Genomic DNA, 23,992 nt, shown 5'->3' on the forward strand with positions numbered 1-23,992 from the left:
TATAACAAAATTTATTTGTAGTCGATGTCTCTTCTAGTTCTTCAGCTATGGACGACGAATAAACGTCACGAACGCACTGACGTACGGACGTACGAACGTACGTACACACGCACGCACAGAAATCTTTTTAAAAATCTTTTATTTCGACTTGAAACGTCGAGACATGTCAAAATTTTCAATTTGACAAATCGGACCCATTACAATAACTTCTAATGGGAAGTTAATAGTGCACAGTGGGACGTTGTTATCATTGTTAATTTTTGGTAAGGGTTCTGCGATCTCTGGCTCGGAATGCTCTTCTTCTGACATTTTTAGTTCTATATCATCAATTTTGTTGAAAATCTTAATGTATACCTAATGTTTTTTTTCAAACTATAATTCTGTATTTCTAAATCAACTGGCGATTTTGTTTGATGTTTCCTAATTTAGCCTTGATGCAGATAGTCATAATGTTCGTTCTCCTTAATTCATTTTCGTGGGTTGAAAACACTAAATCTGTCCCTATCCGAGGGTTGTTGATGGTTCGAAACTGTCAAGAAGCCACTCTGACGAACGACCTTCAACTTGAAGTACCAGGCGGCGTAACCACTCCTCACAGGCCTGGGCTTCGAATAAGTCGTAGTAGCCCTATAAGTGAGCACGGAATAGTTTAACCTTACTGGAACTGTAGACGCCACCGTTGATTCCATGATGAAAGGAGAGGTGTCTAAGTGGAAACACCTCTCCCCCCCTCCAATAGGCTTAAGAAAGTTTCGGGAGCACCAGCCCAGATATGGGAGTTATACTCAAGCTTTCGACGTATATAAGTCTTGTAAATAACAGCCAGATCAGAGAGGGAGAAAAACTTCTTGCATCGCCTTAGAAAACCCAAACATCTTACGGCATTTTTGGCGACATCGCGTATGTGATCGTTCCACAAAAGGTGGTTGGTGATACACATACCGAGAATATCGAAATGTTCAGTTTCCTCGATGCAAGTGCCATTTATGGATAATGGGGTATACTTCGCTTTAACGATTCAAGACAGCATTGCGTTTTCGAAGCATTAAATTCCACGCGGTTTTTTAATCCCAATTGAACAATGCTGTTTAGGTCGGAATTTAATGAGCTTATCATATTTTGTCGCTGTAGTTCCATATCTGAAGAAGAGGGATGTAAGTCTGAAAACGAATATGAAAATCGAAGAGTACTATCGTCAGCGAAACAATGTATTGGATTAGAAGTTGCAGACAGGAGATCATTAATAAAAATGAGAAAGAGTATTGGAGATAAAACAGAGCCCTGGGGCACACCAGCATTTATTTAGTAGTTTTCAGACTTGAATCATTCCAATACAACTTGTATTGAACGATTCGAAAGGTAATTACTAATCCAATGAAGCAGGTATTCGAAAGCACGCATTTTCGATAAGAGAGCCTGATGCCAAACCCTATCAAATGCTTTTGAAATATCAAGTGTAATAACCTTACTTTCTCCAAAGTTTAGGTTAGGTTAGGTTAACGTGGCTGCGGATTTAGAATCCACACACTTAGGCCAAGAGAAAGGCCCGTTGTGATACCACATGAATCTAGAGAATTACTTCTTCCTAGTCGAATCATTTTGAGCTTTTTATAAAGCGAAGAAGATATTTGATATCCTTTTTAGCTAGTTCACTGGGATTATCAAAAGAGTAGTCCCCCAGATGAAGTTTGCGTCTGAGTGAAAGAGCAGGGCAAGTGCATAAGAGATGAGAGATTGTTGACAGAAGTCATTTGAGGCTACGCCAAGTCGTATTGCGTGTCTGCCTATAAGACAGTGTCCTGTAAGGACACCTATTAGGGAGCTTATATGAAGTCTGCTTTGAGATAACAAGTCTTTCTCCAAAACTATGTGTAGATTTGTTCCACTGTTCCGTGAGATGAACCATGAGATCACCAGTGGACCTATTGCTACGAAAGCCGTATTGTCGGTCATTAGGAAGCTTTCGATCTTCGAGATATTTCTTGAGCTGATAATTAATCAGCGTTTCCATTACGTTATAAAGGAGGGACGTAAGTGCAATCGGTCGGTAATTAAAGGGTGAGGAAGATTCGCCTTTCTTGGGAATAGGCTGGACAAATGCAGTTTTCCATCCGCTCGGAACGAGACCTGAGGAGTAGGACAGATGACAAAGCTTACGCAGTGGTTTTGCCAGCGATGAAGAACACCTCTTCAGAACAATAGCGGGGATACCATCCGGACCAGCAGATTTATGTATGTTAAGATCTTTTAGGACTCTCGCTACAGTAAGAGTGCGAAAAAAGATTTGCCCCATAGAATCATTAACTGGCTCAAGTACAGGCGGAGTCATAACACTCACTGGCAGCGTTGAATTGTCGGCGAACTACCTAGCAAAGAGATTTGCTTTCTCTAAAGAGCTAACAAATGGAGTGTCATTCACAATGAGCGTTTGAACCGAGGAAGAGGAAGAATTCCTCATATGTTTTACAAACGACCAACAATTTTTACTGCCTTTGGGACATTGCAGTATTTTTTGCCGTAATTTTTGGTTATGTAAAAATTTGGGCCGTCGAATATGGGGGCGTTGCAGGCCTTCCTGGCTTGCTTGAACTTATTCCGGTTTTCCTCAGTTGGATTGGCTTTAAAACAACGGAAACTTACCTTTTTGACCCTAATAACCTCTTTTCAGCTCGCATCAAACCATGCGTTTTCCTTAGGTCTGATGCTTTTAACCCTATTCGGGATAAAAGTTCTCATTCCCAGGAGAATCAAACTTGTGTTCATATCAGCGCTGGCGTCAACGTCACTATCGAGGAAGCATAGTGACCAGTTAAAGATCCTAAAATAAGTATGGAGACCGTCACAGTTGGCTTTCTCGTATTGCCAAACGGTTCTCTTAGGAGCTCTTTCTTTAATTGGAGAGTTTTTACACGGGAAATTAGCTGATATGACACAATGGTCAGATGTGCCTAGAGGAGATAGAACACTAATAAGGTACTTACCAGGGTCAGAAGTAAGAAACAAGTCAAGAGTGTTTTCTGCTCGACCTACCACGTCCGATATTCGAGTGGGCTCGTTGATCAGTCTTCGTTAATAAAACCAAATCATATCTTCTTTTGAGTTATATATAAAGCTTGAAAGTAAAAAGAAAATAAAACGTGTAAATTAAATTTAAACTGAATATGCAAAGTAAAGACCAGATCCTACTCTTGTCACCTTATGTGTCCTTGACACGTCTTAAGAAGAACGTTTTTAGTTGAACACAAAATTATGACGTTAATCAACTATACAACAATTTCCTTTTAAAAATGAAAACTATATATGCTGATTCGTCTAAGAAATGTAACAAAATGAAACGTCAAATGAAAAATTGGATAACCCCTGAAATAATTGAGCTGTATAAAAGGAGAGATACATTGTATAGAAGATGGAAGAATAATCTACGAAATGAAAGTTACAAATCGGAATACAAAAAAATTAAGAAACTATGTTAGCAAAAAAAAAAAACAAATACAAAATCTAACTTCTTAAAAATGAAATACTAAACGCAAAACGTGATCGAAAAAAAAAGTTGGAGGATAATAAATGAAATATTGGGTAGAAACAAAGTGTCTGTGGATGAAATTATACAACACAATCTTTGTAAAACGTCTAAAGTTTCTGACATTATTGAAGAATTTGCGGAATGTTTCTCAACGGAAGCAACGAAGATTGTTCGCATATGTAATGTTAAAACATCAAGGCAGCCTTTCCAACAACTTCCTCAATCAATACATTTAGAAGAAGCTGATGAAATCGAATTTTATAATATACTTCGAAATCTGAATCCTAATAAAAGCCCAGGTGCTGACGGAATTAGGGGATGCGACATTAAACTCAATGCAAATCTACTAACACCAATAATTTTACAAATTGTGCACAGAAGTTTGACACAAGGGTGTGTTCCGAAAATTTTGAAGACTTCAGTTAATTGTCCCATCTATAAAAAAGGAAAAAAAGTGAAATCAACAACTATAGACCAATTTCAAACTTGCCCGCTGTTTGAAAAATGTCTTGAAGAAGTTGTTGTAAGATGACTAAACAAGTTTATTGAAAAACACTGCTTACTGCAATCCAATCAATATGGTTTTCAAAAAGGTAAAATTACCCGAAGACTTCTTGGCGAATTCTGTAATACTGTTAACATGAGTATCAATGAAAACCATCACGTATTGGTCATGTTCGTGGACTTCAGCAAGGCATTTGATACGTTGAGTCACAATAAACTTTTGGATGTCCTATACAGAATTGGCATTAGGGGAACTCTATGGAAATGGATGGAGAGCTATCTCATAGGAAGAACATTTAGAGTTAACGTTGGAAGTTCATGGAGTAAAGAAAGAATGGTGTACCACAAGGGTCAAAACTGGGTCCATTCCCCTTTATACTTTTTACGGATGCACTCCTAAGGATTTTTAAGAAAAGCACGGCTTTTGCATATGCAGACGATATAGCTGTTGTTGTCAGACATAATATGTGTCCTGAAACCGCGATTTCTACGATGCTACTAGAGTCTAATGAAGTCACTCGATGGTGCCATGATTTTTGATTAGTCATCAACGCAACCAAAAAGAAAATTTTAAAATTCAGTTAATTTATTTTAATCATCTAATCAGTACTTTATTTGGAATCGTATAACTTTAAATATATTTATATGTATATTCATTACAAAATTCTAACAATAACTTTACTAATAAACATATAATATTACAACAACAACAAAAATCAGTAATTAAATCAGAACTTGCTGTATTTTGCGCGAAATATTTGGGTTTTATTTTTTTAACTTTATTTGTTTGTGTTTTTTTTTATTGAATGTCTACTAAACTTTATACAGTTTTTAAAAAGGCACAGCACATCGTTGGAATTGATTATATTATATTTATATAACACTTAAACCTAAACTTTTATCTTTCCAAAAGACTGGAATAAAAAATATGTATAGGACCTCTGTTTTAATGTTTCCTTCTTATAATCTCGCTTTTCCCGACTGAATATCATCAAATTGACTTTGGGTCATTTCACGATAAATTCCATCCTTGTTCAAGTAATATATCGGGTCTTTCACTTTGGTAATATCGAACCCTTCGACTTGTAGGTCACGTTTTTTGAGCTTGAATGTGGCTGTTTTGGGCATTTCAGTAAGTAATCGTATGAATAGAGGTTGGGCGTAGGCAGGAAGACTTCCACGAATGCCGGCAGATAGTTGAACCATGTCAACTTTTCGATCAGGATCCACTATTCCTGCCATACCAGCCTTACCTTCAACATGTGGAATCTATAAAACAAGAACATATTAAACAAATATTCGTTAATTTAATAAATTCGCAGTTTTAACTTACATCAACTCCATAAACTACACAGTCTTCGAGTCCAACTACATTTGTAATGATAGCTTCGACCTCTGACGTAGCCACATTCTCTCCCCTCCAACGGAATGTATCACCCATTCTGTCTTTGAAATAGAAATATCCCAAAATATCCTTAACTAAAATATCTCCCGAATTGAAGTAAACGTCACCATCTTGGAAGACATTTCGGATAAGTTTCTTTTCAGTGGCACTTTTATCAGCATAACCGCTAAACGCGTTCACAGCTCGTTTGGGATTAATTTTGCCAATAAAAACACCAGGTTCACCGGGCTTACACTTGACACAGTGTCCATGTGAATCACGAATCGGTTCACCAGTATCTTCATCGCATCGAATCAGCATGACGGGATAAATTTTTTCACCCCAAACTGGAATGAAGCCAATAGCTCCTACTTGATTGTCAACATTCACTGCAAATAAAAACATAAAGAAAAATGTGTTTTTAAAAACTTTTCATCTCAATTTTATGACGCAAAGTTATACAATTTTAAGCAATCTTATAAATATCGGGCAATGGAATATTCAAAATTTAGTTTTCAAAACCCGTACTTTCTGAAAGATTTGAGGAAATCTTAAAAGTGATAAACTGACAGTTCGTGACAAATAAGCAACACAAACAAACCTAAATTAAAGATGAATTAATCAATTTAGTAAAATATTGATGTTCGTAAGGTGGTAATATGGTTTGAAATTAGGAAAGTCCACTTTTCAACCTTGTAAGTTACTATAGGTTTTATCGGAGTTGACCAACTACCGACCGGTCCTGGCCCCACAAATGAAAACTGAATCAAGCAGAACAGACTAGGAAAATAATTAAGAAATCAAGTTCTTACTTAAAAACATTATATTACGATAATGACAAAGCTGATCCCTAGTGAAGAACTTAATTTTTAAGTTTCTAAAACTTCCTAAAAAGTCGTTGCCCAAAACTTAAATAAGAGCAAACATTTTAAACTTTTTTCGACAAGCATCCGAACTTGTTTAAACAGTGAGAGTTCTTGAACTATAATTCTCAACTGAAGACTGGACCATTTTATCCACTTTTTATTTAGCTTGAAAACTAAGCCTTCGACTTGCAATTTTTGCACATTGTTAATTTGTCATACTTACCCAATCTTTTGAGAAGATTTCATTCATTGATTTTGCCTAAAGATTGGGATTCCAAATATTAAAATCACCAATAATTTGTCTGCTATTATTTGACTGCAATCAATCGATTGAAATCATTTGAAACTTTATGAATGCATCAAAAGATTCAAGTGAATGCAAGGACTTCATGTGAATGGAAACACTTAAAGTGAGTTCAAAGAGTGCACGAAAAACTGATTTTAGTCAAATGATTACAGAAACAAGGATTCCAGTCATTTAAAGGTCAAATTATTGGTGATTGAAAAATTTTAGGTGAAATCATTGAATGCAATCCTTATATTGAAATCATCGTATTTCGAAAAGATTGCATTCTTCAACAGAGAGCGACAGGGGCAGCAAACGACGCCATATTTCTTGCCACTCTATTGACATTTCTCTTCAGTAAGGTTTGGAATTTTATGATGGAAAGATATACGAGTCGAAATTATTAAAATTTACTACCGAAATTCGGAGTCAGTGGCCTCCACGTTAAGAGCTTTACGTCCAATTTATGGTCGCCATAATCGTCCTAGCAGATCAATAATTGAGCGTTTAGTGGACAAATTTGAATCTACATTTACAGTACAAAATCTTTCCGTACCAGTGAGACAACAAAGTGCCCGTAGTGTTGAGAATATTTCTCCAAGTGAGACTTCAGTTGCAGAAAGCCTAAATGTGTCTCTCACACGTCGTTTTCAAGCGTCGGGCATCTCTGTGACGTCGTTGTGGCGAGTTTTGCGAAAAGACCTTGGCCTACATCCTTACAAGATTATGGGGCGGCGGCGTCATTGAGCGGAACTTCTTCAGTGATGATCAAGACCGGCAAGTTACTGTGAATGGGGTGGGGATTGCTACCGTTCAATGAAAACCGAATATTTTTGGCCTCAATTGGAAAGTAAGGACTTGAGGGACATGTGTTTCCAACAGGACAGCGCCACAAGCCACAAAGCGAATGTCACAATCAATTTATTGCAAATCAAGTATGGACAAGGTGTTATCTCACGTAATGGTCTAGTCGCTTAGCTGCTTCGGTCATGCGATTCGACGCCGTTAGACTATTTTCTGGAACTACGTTAAGTCTATGCCAACAAGCCAGGAACGATTCGTACGAATATCGAACGTGAAATTGCAGCAGTATCGTCCGATTTATGTTTGAAAACCGTAAAATATTGGATTTAGCGTCAGGACTTGTGCAGCGTACTTTCACAGGAATAAACAATTTCATTGATATCCAAGAACCGTTTTTGTATTATTAAAAAAAAAAACTTTTGTAGCGCTCTCATAGAAAAACCCGATACAAGCCTGACCTAGAGTAAGGTTTTTCATAATCCATTTCTTCAAAGGAATTAGCTCGAGTACTTGTATTTCGACAGACCTATGAGTGCTGCTCTGGCCAGAGCTAGGGGGCCTTTGTCCTGACAAAACCGTTGTTGTTTAACAGCCATCTTGAAAGCAAGGTGAAGGTGATTTGCTTATCCGGACGTTGATTTCCTATGGGTGCCTAGTATAATTTAACGTTGCCCCTCCTCAAATGGAAAATATTCGGATGTATGAGAGACAATGTCTGCGACGTTGCCTTGGACTACACAGAACACCATAGTCGGAGTACAAACATTACTATACCAACCAGGTTCTATACAACAGAGCCAATATAAACAGAATATATAATTTCTTGCTGAAGCTTGGTAGATCAATAGCTTATAGTTTGGGGCCCCAACAACTGCAAAAGTGTACGTTTAAGTTGCAACATTCCTCCCGAAGCTTTTCTCTATTCAGACAATCGAGGGCTGATACAGGATAGGGAGGCGGTTCCGCTAGTCTACCACGTAAGCCGTAAAACTGTAGGTAGGTGACTCCTTTACAGTATAGCACTGGACGGAGCCGAGCGCATTCGGTTCATTAGTAATTTTTTCGATAGGGACCAAAGAGAAAGGGTGAGGCAGAAGATCCAGTTTCGGTGGCTTCAAAATGAGAATGTCATTTAAAGTTGTCTATGGCGATTGGTCTTGGCCGGCTTACATAGCTTTAAGGATTAGTTAAAAAATTCTTTAAAAAATTAGCTCAAAACATAAAACATTGCATTGTTCTGCATAAAATCCGACTCTTCAAATATTTTGTCTTCAGAAAACATTTTCTTAAGGGTTGGAAGACTGAGACTATGGTGATTCAAATGCCTTTGGATTTTTTAGAATAGGTACAACCTTTTTCTACTACTCTGAATACAAATGATATCGTGAATATCGGAAAAAATAATTAAGGGCAACTTTTATTGTTTTACCTGTCGGCTTGTATCGTTTTTCTGATCTGCTTTTTTTTAAGTTAATCAAATTTAAATGTCGTTTTTAGAAAGTTATTATGTTGCAAATGGGTCCTATAAATTACTCTAGTGTTTGATTGAAAAACTAAATCTAGATAAAAATTGTAGTCACGTGTGTTCATTAGTTTTAATTATTGATTGTTTTAAATATGTGGGAATAAACGTTTGTATAGTGCTGGCAATTAAGAACTATTAAATTGTGTTGTTTTGACTTATATTAACTTATGAAAATGTAATGAATGAACATGCGGTTTTCTAGGTATTAATAACATTTTTTGTCATTCCAGGAATCGATATTTTGTTCACCTACTATGGTAAGATTTAATTTAAGATAAATTAAACTGTATTTGTACAAGTTCTCCAAGATAAAAAAAATAAATGTCAGCAATTAAAATGAAATGAAAGAAGTAATCACCGCATGCTTATCTGTTAGGAAAATCTTTTAGTTCAACTCTTAAGGGCGGTCCGATAGTTCAAGACCTTAACTACGAAAGTAGAGACAGCCACCTATGAGCCTAAGCGGACTGGAAGATGGTTTTAAATTGTACTTATGTAATTAAATTCAAACAAATTAAGGCTTATAAAATAAGAAGTTTGAATAAAATTTCCATTTTTATAAAATATTTATATCAACTTATCATTAAATTAGAAATGACAAATACACAATTCGTGTCATATGAATAGGGACAAGATTTTTTCGTTTTTTAGTGGCCGATATTTTTCAAACCCTTAAGATTTTTGAAAAAAAAAACAAATGGGGAATGAATAAGATATTTATGTAGTTTATATTTCCCACAAATTTTTAAAATAGGTTGATAAATACAAATTTTAAGGCGGGTTTTCCTAAGAAGGTGTTGAAACTGCGCTCTCAGACTGTTTAATACTTTGAATTAATTTATATATTGTTTCACAAATATTGATAACACAAAAATATATCTTGCTAATGGCTCGTCAGTGATGTCTTCAGGAATCGAATGTGGCTGGTTAAATTGCCTAGTACCTAATGGCAATTACCAGACGATATTTCTCAAAGAAGTCTTATTTGTTCCTGAGCTTGATGGGGGATTGTTTTCGGTGCAACGAAAAGCAAATCAAGGTCATAGAGTCATTTTCGAACAAAATGTTTGTCAAATCTACAATGGATCCCGAATGATTGCTTTAGCAAAGCGAAATTACAGTCTTTACAAGCTAGAAACTGAACATTCTATTGAACTGTCCTGTAAAGCTGACAATTCATTGTGTATTCATCAATGGCATCGTCGACTTGGGCATAGAGATCCAATAGATATCGAGAGACTTGTGAAGGAAGATCTTGCAACTGGCATTCTTTTGAGGGAGTGTACTGAGAAGATCATTTGCGAACATTGCATCAAAGGCAAGCTGGCACAGTATAAGTTTCCTGTGAGACAAAATAGAAAAAAGCAATCATTACAGTTGATACATTCTGATCTGTGTGGTGTTATACAGACATCAACTCCAAGAATTAACCGATATTTTTTAACACTGATTGACAATTTTTCTGGTTACACAGTGGTGCATTTGCTAAAATCGAAAGATAAAGTAGCTAGTGCTATAAAGGGCTATGTCGAAGCTATGTTCAACAAGTTTGGTAGAAAACCTTGCATTCTGCGATCCGACAATGGAAAGGAATACGTATCTAAAGACTTGAAAAAATTTCGAAGAGGGAAATACATCATCAGTACGCGGTTCCATACACAATACAGCAAACGGTGCAGAACGCAAGAACCGAACCCTAACTGAAGCAGCGAAGTGTTTGTTACTTGATGCAAATCTTCCAAATCGTTTCTGGGGAGAAGCCGTGTCAACAGCAGCCTATTTGCGGCGTTCAAATAAAGGCATTCCTCCAATACGTCTGTCGTACAAAGCCCTGGTTACTATCTCGTTTACCACTTGCCAAGAAGCAAGTCAATGAACGAGCTTAAAGTTTGGACACTTACAGATATGCCGCCTGGAAGAAGAACAGTAGGTTATAAATGGGTATTTAAATCTAAACTAATTGTAGACGGAAACATTAGTACTCATAAAGCCCTACTTGCTGCAAGAGGCTTTTCTCAAAAATTCGATGAAAATTACGATGAGACCTTTGCGCCAGTGGTTAAACACGAAACTATAAGAACTCTTCTAATGGTTACACAATTGAGACGTTTGCATGTGCGGCATTTTAATGTGAAAAGCATTTCATGGAGCACGAGCAACCCCCAGGGTTCAAAATGTTGGGTCATGAAGAAAAGGTGCTTAGACTTAATAAAAGCATATATGGTCTAAAATAATCAGCCCGGGAATGGAACAAGAGAGCTGATCCGTGTCTGTTTTCAAGGAAAGAAAGCAACGGCCAAACAACATTTATGTTGATCTATGTTGAAGACATTCTGGTGGCTAGATTTTCTAAAGAACTTATAAACACCATATATAAAGAACTCCAAAAGCATGTAAAGATGAAAGACTTGGGTGAAGCGAAACATTATCTCGGTATAGAGATCGACCGGGAATAAGATGGATCGTTCAAACTAAGCCAAAAGTCAAAAATTAAACAACTGATAAAAACCAACAAACTTGAAAGGAACTTTAACACCAATTGAAACATGTTTCTTGAGTCCAAGTGAAGAAACAAGTCCGAAGTTACCAAATAATAACTTATACCGCAAATAATTACTTTATATTGAAACCGTTTCAAGGCCAGATGTGTCCTTAGCTGTTAATCTTTTAAGCAGAAGAACAGAATCTCCAACTGAAAGTGACTGGAAAGCTGTAAAAATGGTTATGCGATACCTGGCGATGACTGTTGACAGATCTTTAAGGCTTCAAACAAATGAAAACAAAACTTTGATGTGCTGGTAATTCAAGAGATAGAAAATCAACCAGTGGATATGTATTCCAATTCGCAGGAAGTAGCATAGCTTGGTCAAGTCGTAAACAGACCTCAGTAGCTATGTCTTCAACCAAAGCGGATTATGTAGCGGCATCACATGCAAGTTAAGAACTAATTTGGCTACGAAGACTCTGGACAGAAATGGAGGTAGATATTAATCAGACCACAATTATCTATGAAGATAATCAAGGATGCATTCGCCTAATTGAATCCGACAAGTGTGGAACTGGAACAAAACATATTGATATTTGCCACCATCATATAGGAGACCTAAGAGAGAAGAAGATCATCGAACTAAGATACTGTTCATCAAATGAAATGAGAGCTGATATTTTGACAAAACCACTTTCAAAAGATGTTTTCTTAATTTTACGAATCTTTTAGCAATTCGAAAGGATGACCAATCGAAACCATCTGGAGCGAGAGGGTGTGTTGAAACTGCGCTATCAGACTGTTCAATACTTTGAATTAATTTATACTTTGTTTTTATATATTGTTTCAAGTTAATTTTCGTTAAATGTTTTTTATGGAAATTAAAATAAGATTATATTAAATCATAATCATCGTTACTAGAGAAGAGTCCTTGTTTTTATTTCTAAAGCAAGTATATATTGAAGAGGATACTTTCAATAGAAGGTCCTAAAAAGTATCCGTTTTTTTGTGTGACATGAATAGGGACCAGGCCTAAAAGTACAGTACATACCTATTAGTGTGTTTTAAATAAGATACAAAGATACTCTGATTGGTCTTGAGCTTAGGACGAGTATTAATTTGATAGAATGAAGAGATTTAGGTAGAGGTAAGTGACTAACCAAGGAGCAAATAGGCCAAATTCGAGCTTACCCGCATCTCGTAAAAACCATGCTTTTTATAGCCAGCAAAATCAGAAGAAGTTTAAATGTTGTATACAACTACCTCAAGGACCCACATAGGAAGAGTCGAGAAATCGACAGCATTTCAGAAAAAGCGGGCGATAGTAAGAGCTACTTTAAATTCCAAGTTTTCTATCAGTAAAATCAAGACAGAACTCGGGGTAAACGCTAGTAGATAGACTGTTGCTCCTGTGATACAGAAGGCAGACACCAAAAAATGAAAAGAAAAAAACACCACTGAATGCTGAATCCAAGATCCAACGCCTTAGTTTTGCAACAAATCACATCAGGTGGAATCGAGCTTGGTCTTTTCCGATGAAAAAAAATATAGTTTGGACGGACCTGACGGATAAAGCTGCTATTGCGATGATAAAAGAAAGGAAGAAATCTATCTTAAAACGGCACAGCGAAGGAGGCTGTGTAATGATATGGTAATGGTGGAGCTGAATTTTTACAGCTCGAAAATGACGGCAATCACTTACAAATCGATTCTGGAACGAGCTTTTTTCGCAATTTTCTGAATTATTTGATGGACAACTATGGTCTTTCCAACAAGATAATGCACCACTACATACCACAAGAAAAAAAGCCTGGATTCAGGGGCTAAATGTGAACCTATTACCATTTCCCCCATATTTTCCTCACCTTAACAAGTTGGAGTGGCTTTCAAGAATAGTCTACGAAGGAGGACGGCAATACCGAAAACCCGAAGAGATAATTAAAGCCATAAAACGGTTCTAGGCCCAAAATTTGATCAATTATCTGACATCACTCTATAAATCCATACAACACAAGTTACTTGAACTTATTTGAAGTCAAGAGGCAGCATAAATTACTAAAAATTATTAAAAAAAAAAATAAATAAATAAATTAAGTGGCGCAATAGTCCTGTCAACCTAGTGACTTACAACTCTCAAGCATTTCTGTGTGCTAGTAATTGCAGGGATGGAGAGGACCTACAGTTTATATGCTGTACGACTAATTTGAGAGAGCACTTTTTCAAGACAAGAATTACTCTTGTGGAATTTGTCAATTCCTCGCAAGAGGCAGGACCCGTGAATAAAACTTTAGGTGGCACAGGCAGGGATTGAACCCAAGACCTTTCGCATGACAGACCAAGTTAGTACCTTCATGCCACGAGTATTATTTTAATCCATTCAATAAAACCAGTATATACCTAAACCATTAGATTCTTTGTTCTTTTCTTTACTTTAAAGGGTATTATTAGTAAATTTAGATCTTGTCCCTATTCATGTGACATAGGAAAACAAGTATTTTTTATGATCTTCTTCGGTATATCCGCCATAAAACTTGTTGATAAATCCTGATCCAATTTTTTTTTTGCAATAAAATATAAAATAACGAAAATAGCTTGTACCTATTCATGTGACACAAAGTGTAAAAGTATATCTTGTATACAATTTTCCTCTGTATTAAACTAAAAGGTTTCTTATTGAAATAAGAGATTGGCAGGTTCCTTGTTGAGTGAGTCCGGGCTATGAGGGCTCCCTGCTCTGACCAACTTGGGCGATGTGCAATGTGCATACATCACCTTTTGAGCATGGCCTTCAAACCCATCATTTTATTGATACTGATTTTGGTAGACTTTTAAATGGTGATCGTAAATCAAAACCACCTTCGACCTTGAGAATCAAGTATCAAATTATTATTATGAGTTAGTTTTTTTAGTTCACATCTGAGCAGATTTAGATCAGTTAAACTAGCTTTAGAGCTTTAAAATTTTGATTTTATTTTTTTTCGAGGACGTTTTCGGATGCACAGAATTCACAGAGCGGTCATCAACCTATTAAAAACATGTCAATCGTGGTAGATACGAAAAAAGTGTAAACAAATCTCAAAACAACAAAAACAGAAAAACGTCCTTTGATTGGGTCTTAGAGGGATCACTTTCTCAAGAATTGAAAATATTAGCGTTCATTTTCATCGTTTTTTCATCATCATCAAAAAATGTTCTAAATACGAAATTTAATATCTTAACTTGGTTATAATTTCCTACAAGATTGAAAAAAATCCCAACTAACTTAATATGTATTTTTCGTACTCACCCAGATTAGAATTTCCCTCTGTTGATCCATAAAGCTCACCAATTTCATCAATATTGAATCTTGATGTAAATTGTGACCAAATTTGAGGTCTCAGCCCATTTCCGAACATCAATCTGATGGAATGTTTTGTATCTTCGGGTTTTGTTGGTGTCGACAACAGGTATCGGCATAATTCACCAATATACTGAGCCACCGTACATTTATATTTTATACAATCGGTCCAAAAGTTCGTGGCAGAGAATTTCTTGCGAAGAACCATAGTGTTGCCATGGAGGAAGACATTTCCTGCTCCCAAAATTCCTCCAGCTGTGTGATAGAGTGGCAGTGGGTTGTATATAATATCATCTTCCCGAATTCCAACCATTTTGTGAACTGCTACAGCCATGAACATATATCTATCAAAATCAAATATTGGTAAAAACTTTAACTTGCAAAGTTTTAGTCATAAAAACCTTAAATGCGTTATAACAGCTGCTTTTGGCATTCCGGTTGTGCCAGATGTGTAAATATAGACCATTTTATCCTTGGGTCTTCCTTCAGCAATGTCCTTTGTCAAATCAGTTGCTTTGTGGGTTTTAAGTTCCGGAACAATATCAGTAGCTCCGTCTAGCGTCACAAATCCAACACCTTCTCTTTGTTGATCATCAGTAAATTGATAAAGCTCTAGATTCTTTATGTCTTCATCTCCAAGAACTTCCTTAAGAGCTGTATAAGATAACAAAAATCACGAAGCTGTGAGATAAATGTAAGATAGTATTTTCCCCACCTGAACTTAGTTCGGCTCCAAAAATAATAGCCTTGCATTTTGCAGCTTTAATGGAATGCAATAGAGTTTCTTTTCTCAAATTGGAATTAATCAAAGCTGTGACAACACCAATTTTCGATAAACCCATCCAAATACATGAGTATTCCGGCCTTGTCTCCATCAACAAAGCAATTGAGTCTTCCCGCTTGAAACCCTTCGACTTAAAGTACGAAGCAATTTTATTACTGAAGTCTTCTATATCTTGGAATGTTAGTTTTTTACTTTCCATAATAAAACCGTCCTTTTCGGGATTTTGTTGAAGGAATGTTTGAAATACTCGTGGAACTGTGTATTTTTGCCATTCGAACTTGTAGAGGAGATATTGAATTTTCAAAAAACGGGTTGCAGCACTAAAAAATAGGAAGAAGAACAGTTTTCATCATATTTTTGTTGCATTTTTAAAGGTCTTCACATGAGTATACACTTACGTTACGTCCCTTGGCAATGTTGCCATAACCGAATAGACATGAGTTATTCTATTTTCTGTGATAAGGAATGCAGTAAGTCCCAGGAATATGACGCATAGCACAGGATTTGATATGACAATGGCAGATAATCCCAATCCCACCAAAACAGTGGCGAGGATTGTAGCATTTCGCTGCTTAAAATTCAACTCTACCAACATCTTTGGTAGTTAATATTAAACTGAATGGAATAAGTAAATCGCCAGAGCTGAAATACATAATAAATAATATTATTTGTTGTTTAATTCATTGGAGCTTATAGGTAATATTTTGTCAAAGTCATTTTGATAGCAAATTAGCAATAAGATAAAGAAGTATAGATATTGAAATTTCAGAGAAACACACTCCCGGCAGTTATATTTTGATAAGATTAGATAAAGTTTTCAGTTTAAGTTCGAATAGCCGGCAAAAACTTTTTAAAAAATAAGTTTGGGAGGTTTTTGACAAGTGTTTGTAGTTACTTTAAGGTCTTACATATGTATTCTAACAAATGTGAAAACTTTTCACTTTTGCTGCGTCAAAACTTCTTTTTACAAAAATTCTCTGAAATCTTAGAAATATAATCGACCAACTTAATCTTTTTAAATAAATTGTAGATACATTGATATGTTGGTAATCGAACAAATGTTCTTTATTCAGAAACTGATACAAATTAAACAGTCTGCCGAAAAAGTATTGGTTCACTCTTAATTTTGTAAACAGCCTCAGAGGCTTTTTAACTTTGTAGTAGCCAAGGTGGTATCCGTCGGATACAAAGGGTGGCAAATCCTACGAGGGTCAACTCCATCAACGACCCTCCCCCTCTATAGGGATCACTCTCTCCAACAAATAGACAGTTCGGGTCTCCATTTTTTTAAATTTTATTTATACATGGCATGAAGTCCAGTCGGCGAGCTAGTTCGTGCGAATGCAAGCATGCCAAGCTCCCGTGGCCTGGACACCCTCTTCTTTCTGCTGCCAGGATCAGCCCCGGGAGCCTGTAGCCCGAGGTTGTAATGGTAGTAAGGAAGGGAGTGGTTTGCACCCGAGTGGGGTTCGTTAGAACTTCCCATAGGAAATAATTGTAATAGGTCCGATTTGTCAAATTAAAAATTTTGACATTTCTCGACGTTTCAAGGTCCCTAGATTTGAAATAAAAGATTTTTAGAAAGATGTCTGTGACTGCGTGTGTACGTACGTTCGTACATTCGCGACGTTTTTTTCGTCGTCCATAGCTCAAGAACCAGAAGAGATAGCGATTTCAAATAAATTTTGCTATACAGATAATAAGGCAGAAAGGGCTCTCAAGAAAATTTCGTGGGTCTGGGTGCTTTTTTTGCCATAGCAGTTTAAAAAAAGGTGAACATTTTGGTTAACCCTAAATATCTCATGAATCAGAAACGCTAGAGACTTGAATTAAATTTTATACAATATATTGTAACGTGACACCAAAAAAGTATATTTTTTGGAAAAAAAATCCAATGAACGATTTTTTATAAATCAAAAAAATTGTCACCTTAAAAATTTTACCAATACAAAATGATTTTATCTCCAAAGCAATTTTGTGCAATGAAAAGTAACATTTTTAACATCTGGTAAGATTTTGAGAAAAAACGTATTGACAGTTTTTCTTACAAAAAATAAAAACTTAAAAGAAAATTTAACAAAAGTTTTTAAAATTGATTTTCGACTCAAATATCTTTTTAAAAATTTGAGATTATGGCTTTCAACTAATTTTAACTTATACAAAATATTGTTTCCACCATTCGAACAAATTTTGAGAAAAATGGAATTGATAGTTTTTTTTACAAAAAATAAAAACCTAACATAAAAACAATACTAAAACTTTGTAAAAATTTACTTTCGACTAGAATAGCTTTTTTAAAATTGAAAATATTGCCTTCATTTTTTGTTATTTCAAGGAAAAATATTGTTTTCTATATTCAGTAGTTTTTTTTTTTATAAGAATCCAATTGTCCGCTTTTCATAAAAAAATAAAATCTACAAAAAATAGGGCGCAAATTTGATAAAAATTGATGTTCGGTTCATTCATCTAATTTGTAAAAAAAATGGTAATGGTAAAATTTTGTTTTCTACTAAAAATCTGTTTAACAAAACTAGATTTTCAAACTATTTCTTTATATGAAAAATATTAATGGTAATTCAAAAATGTTTAAGAATAATTCAACTAACAACTTTTTTAACAAGACAAATCGACAGACGGGATGGGAAGTTACCAGTTTTTAGAATTATTCCTATATTTTCAATATTCAATAAAAGTTGAATTTTTGTCACCATTTTGTTACAAATGTTAAAAATTGGTTTTCTAAAAAATCTTCACAATTTAGCCTTCTTCTTAAAATTAGCTGCCTTTTAATTTACAGTTCAATCCCATTTACATTTGTTAAAATATGTTTAATGCTTACATTAAGTTTACAATATTGACTTAAATCTAAACTTGAAACTAACATAATTTCAACTACTTATAGCAACGAAAATTAATATAAGGCTTGCAGATTTTATATTGTCATTTGTAGAGGTTTTTTAAAATTGACTAATTTAATTAATTGATTAAGAGGACTGTAAGTGCTATAGTTCAATTTGCTAAAAATATTTTTAAGGAGTATATTTCTTCTTAAGCTAACATAATTCATATTGAAATACTATAGACGAAGAATAGACACATTGTCTGCGTAGATAAGCGATACAGAATTATTTAGAACAGAAGTCAAATAAATAAAATAAACAGCAGTGGACCAAGGTGACTCCTTTGAGGTACACCAGAATTGACTTTAAAGTGACATGACGCTATAATATCTATCTTCAACTCGGTCGCTAAGTCCAATTTTACTTAATTTGATAAGAAAAATTTCATGGTATATTTTGTCAAATACCTTGCGGAAGTTTGTAAAACTGCAATCGACTTGAGAGTGTGGAACTAGAATTCAAAAATTTAATTACGGCGAATATTCCTACGACTTAATTGCAACCTTTTTTAAGACTTTTATTGTTTTTTAGTGTGATGATAAGAAATTGTTTAAAGTCGTTTATAAAATATATTTTGGTAAGTTCAAACAACTCATGTTCGAAGAGGACAAAAATAGTCAAAAATAAAGTTAAATTTTAAATAATAAGTCAAAAGTAAACAACAATTAAAACAAAGTGTCTTTGATTGAAATTAATTGATTGAAATGGGTCATATTTTTATTTTTATTTCACATCATAATAAAACACATAATACAAAATTTTAAAACAACTTTTTTTTATTTCAAAGAGAGAGATATTATTTCATCAAAATGCGAATACTGATATTTGCTCAACTAATTTGTCGTCCTATTGCAAAAGTTAATGAACACAAAAAGTTTGAGACTGATAAAAAATAAGTATTTTTAAAAACTAGTACGATAACGATTGTGTATTTCAACACCTTAGTGATGATTCTAATAAAATATTGGTAAGTGAAACAGCAAATACAGTTTACGCACAAAGCACTGAAACTCATAGGGATCAGTTTATATCAAAGGAGGATGTTAAATACATCATTTGAAACTAAAATGTCAAAAAATCAGATGGACTAGATAACATAAAAAAACATATATCTTAAAAAACTACCAAAATCAAGGCTCGAATTTCTTACATTTTTGATAAACTTGTGTCTCAAAACGCAATATTTTTCATTGAACTGCAAATATGCAAAGTTAATACCCATTCCTAACCCTGGAAAACAGTAAAAACTCCCAACAAGCTTTCGACCAATAAGTTTCGTTAGTTGTATAAGCACAGTTTTCGAAAAAAAATTTGAAATGTAGAATATTAGGCATCGTTGATGACCTTCAGATAATTCCTAATTAACAATTTGGATTCAGAACGCATTGCAGTACTACTAAACAGGTATCTAGATTCTGTGAACGTATTAAGAAAAACTGATCTCTTAGCAAATCGAATGCGTTTTTTCTACTTGATATAGAAAAGGCATTTGACTCTTGGTTTTATTTAGATCAAAAACTCACTTCAGAGAACATATTGCCCGAGCTCCACACAAAGTTAGCATTATTGCTTTAAATATTTGGTATGCTTTTATACTCGTAAATAGAAAGTACTGCCTTAGCAAAGACAATAAAATGATAATTCAAAAAGTAGTGTTCCAACCAATACTTCTATACGGATCTTAAAAAAACTGCAAGTATCACAAAACAAGCTTCTAAACATGATGCTTAACCTTCCACGATATGATTCTACGGTAGAATTACTTGAGAAGGTAAATGTTGAATTGATTTCTCTAGGAATCAATAAACTGACGAACACCTTCTTGCTAAATTTTGAAACCTCTGAAGATCCGCTCATTAATCAATTGTTTCATTAACACAAATCACATATTTTTGCGATATGTTCTTTCATATTTAGTTTAATCCATTAGCCATTCATAATGTGACACCCTGTATAGTAATTTTTGTACCTCTATATATACTTGCATAGTATTGAAGTTTTAAATTTTATATTTTATCTTTAAAAATATAATCATATTGATTACAGAATCGGTTATTCCAACTTATTTTGCAGGTCATTGTTTTTGTTTCTTATCAAATACTCTACTGTTGGTAGGAGAGCAATGCACTTCAAATCGAGTATTTGCAATATGAATTCCATAACAACAAGATGAAGTAAATTTTGACTCATTATAATATTTGTTTATTTGGTTTTTACTTCTTTGTTCCTATATTATTTTTTTAGGACAAAGAAAGAATTAATAATAATATTACTTACGATGTAAGACAATCTTTTAGTCATGTTAAAATCCTTTTTAATTAGAGACACACTTAACATAAAGAGGTCTGTATTTAGGAATCCTTTAAAAATGTTCTTTAATATTATGTAAATGAGGTAGACAAAATTCTTTTTTTTTTTTGACAAATGAGAGCATTCCAAGATTTTAACAGTTTTCTTAATATGCCTGAGCTAGGAGCGTTCGAATAGTTATTTCACTGTTTACCCGAATTATTACATAATTTTTAAGTTAAAATATGTGTCATAATAGTATTTAACTCAATAGTTTTTGGTCACCAAGAAACAAAAGTTTACTGCTTTTTTGTTTAATAAATAAGATAATAATAGAAAATTGTGTCGTAGGTCTATAAATGGAAAAAACGGTAGTACACGTTCGATCCCTGCCTATGCCAACTTAAGTCTTTTCACGGTTATTACCTCTTGCGAGAAATTGACAAATTCTTCAAGAGTAACTCTTGGCATGAAAAAGTGTTTTCTCTATAAACTGTAGGTCCCCTTCATTCCTGACAACATTACTCGCGCACAGGAATGGTTGAAAGTTGTAAGTCACTAGGCCCTAGTTCTCAACGGACTGTTGCGCCATCCAATTTATTAATTATAAATGGAAAAAACGGTATACAAATTAATACATAAAAATAAGCCATGAAATGAAAAAGTTTGCCAAATAAATTGGATCTTTTTCAGGAAACAAAAATCAATATAAAGAATTGTATTGGCTTTTTGTTGAGTGTTTTTTTTCTTCGAACGCAATTTCCCTACCATTTTCAACATGCTTACTCGTAGATTGGAGCAAATTTGAATCATTTGAAAATATTTTGATCAAAAAGAATTCAACAAAAATTGTCAGAATCTCTTATCACGTTTGCTTTTTTTGGGTCATTAATATTCTTGAAATTCATTTTTAAATCTCAATCATCTCAAAAATTTGATAACTTCAGTTTATTAATATCTTAATAAATTTAATAATAGATAATAAATTTTGAAAGAAAAAAAAATTAAAAAAAGATGGAATTGAAAACGAGTTTCAGGAATTTAAAGGCAACTTCCGCTTGTGTTAAGAAAAAAATACTGTTTTCTGAGAAAATAATATTAAATTGACGATCTCTTATTCAAGGATTTTTAAAGATGATTACAAAAATTTTTGGTTGCTTTTGAAAGACAAACCACTTTTTTGGTGAATTAAATTACTAAAAAACGTGTATGATCTTTTTATCCCCCTGGATTCTTCTTATATTAAGGTTGATTTCTTAAAAGCTATAGCAGAAGTTTTACAAAAAAATACACATAAAATTCGGAAATGAAATCTTAATTTGAATCGATAGTGCGGTCCATATAATTGAATGTTTAAATGCAAATGTTGACCATGACTGCGCCTCAAATGGTCCACCCGCTTAGTCCAATTTTTTTCATAGGTACTCTCTCCAATATTTCGAAATAAATAAGGCCCAACTATAATAGACATAATCTAGTATATGTGCGCATAAGTAAACGTGCGAATACAAAGAATCTCAATACGAGTGAAAATAATGGAGAGTAGCTCCGTTTCGTTAAATTTTTCTCAGTTTCGTTAACTTAAGCAAATTTAAGCAAGAGCGATCCCAGTCGCTCGCCGCATAAGTAAAATCTGACATGTAGATATATGAGCAAAAATGCATTATGGTTATCCGCAGTAATTTCACAAACTTAAGTGAATTTCGTTGGGTTTTTGACATAAGCTTATGTTTGCTTATGCCTATTATAGTTGGGCCTTTACACGAATAAATGCTTCAATGTCATCTTCAAATGCGTCGATTAAAGTGGGCTTGTCTGTATAGACATGAGCTTTAACATAGCCTCACAAGAAATAGTCTAAACGTAAAATCGTACGATCTAGGCGGCCAATTGACCGGTCCCGAACGTGAAATAAAATGTTCACCGAACTCGGTAGCATGTGGCACCGTCTTGTTGAAACTACATGTCACGCAAATCAAGCTCCTGCAATTTTGGCGAAAAAAAGTTGGATATCATCTAACGGTAGTTACGTTACGATTCGTATCACCTTTAAAGAAGTACTGTCCCATGATGCCACCAGCTCATAAACCGCACCAAACTGAGACTTTTTGTGGATGCATTGGTAGCCCTTGAAATGCTTCTGACTGATATTCACTCCAAATCGACAATTCTGCTTATTTACGTACCCATTTAGACAAAACTAAGCTTCGTCGCTGAACAAAATTTGTCGGTAAAAAAATGGATCTTCGGCCAACTTTCCAAAAGACCATTTACCAAAAATTGTACGTTGCAGTAGATCATTTAGCTTCAATTCTTGCACCAGCTGTATTTTGAAATTCATCACACCGAAATCCTTCCGAAAAATGTTCCACTTTGTTGAGTAACAGAGGCCCAATTGCTGCGAACGGCGACGAATCGATAATTCATGGTCATCATTAATACTGGCCGATACAGCACCGATATTTTCTTCAGTTCGGACTCTACGTAATCGTGTTGGTGGTTTAATGTCCAAAAATGTAAATTTGGTTCGAAATTTAGTCACAATAGCCCGAATAGAAGCTTCAGAGGGTCGATTAAACTAACCATAAAATGGGAGAAGCGCACGATGAACTTTCTTAACAGAACAAGATTTTTGATAATACAAATCAATAATTTGCAAGCGTTGTTCGTTTGTAAGATTCATGGTTAAATTAAAAACTGAGGAATTTTGACAGTGAAACAAAACACGAAACGTGCGAAGGTTGGTCCATATTAAAAGCTTATCGTTTCCAAAATATTTGCACATCATCAATCCCTTGCGGTATCCCACAACAAATTTTCAAACTGGCAAAATCACAGCTCCGAGGAGGACAATTAGCATTGTCAAAATAGCTAATAACATGATTTTCGAATCTGCCATGAATAAGATCAACTGTTTCTTGAGTTTTGTGACAATCCGTATGAACCTTTAATTTAAGTTGTAAATAAAAGACTCTGACCGTTGAAACGTTATTCTGAGACCACTTTTTGAAGAAAAATAGGCCAATAATACCACCACTCAACAATTCGTACCAAAAGTTTTACTTTCTGCGGATGCATTGGCTTTCCAATTGAAGTGTTCTGTTTATAGTGAACATATTCTTTAAAATTCAAAGAAATAACCAGATATCCCAATCTGTACTAGAATTCGTCCTAAACCTAAAACGACATAAAATCGTTTCATATGGATTACAATATTGTGAAATACAAAGGTCCAGAACAACATGCAACAACTAACAGAAGAGGTCATTTTGGAATCAAAACAAATGCAAATATTCAATCATTGT

At 34.6% G+C, this 23,992-nt stretch overlaps 1 protein-coding gene across 1 annotated transcript in view; it reads right to left on the bottom strand.

Annotated features, from left to right (window-relative positions):
- Positions 1-4,750: 4,750 nt before the first annotated feature.
- The window catches only part of LOC129939608 (long-chain fatty acid transport protein 4), a 30,409-nt gene continuing 11,167 nt past the window's right edge, over positions 4,751-23,992 (bottom strand). Inside the window, exons 2-7 of the mRNA XM_056047682.1 lie at positions 15,897-16,140; positions 15,430-15,818; positions 15,116-15,368; positions 14,664-15,058; positions 5,361-5,800; positions 4,751-5,296 (exon numbers count right to left, since the gene is read on the bottom strand). Coding sequence (XP_055903657.1) covers positions 4,988-5,296; positions 5,361-5,800; positions 14,664-15,058; positions 15,116-15,368; positions 15,430-15,818; positions 15,897-16,093 — 1,983 coding nt within the window. The 5' untranslated portion in view covers positions 16,094-16,140 and the 3' untranslated portion in view covers positions 4,751-4,987. The remainder of the gene's footprint in view (positions 5,297-5,360; positions 5,801-14,663; positions 15,059-15,115; positions 15,369-15,429; positions 15,819-15,896; positions 16,141-23,992) is intronic.

This window comes from Eupeodes corollae, chromosome 1 (assembly GCF_945859685.1).
Source record: "Eupeodes corollae chromosome 1, idEupCoro1.1, whole genome shotgun sequence".
In the NCBI taxonomy this organism is placed as follows: domain Eukaryota; kingdom Metazoa; phylum Arthropoda; class Insecta; order Diptera; family Syrphidae; genus Eupeodes; species Eupeodes corollae.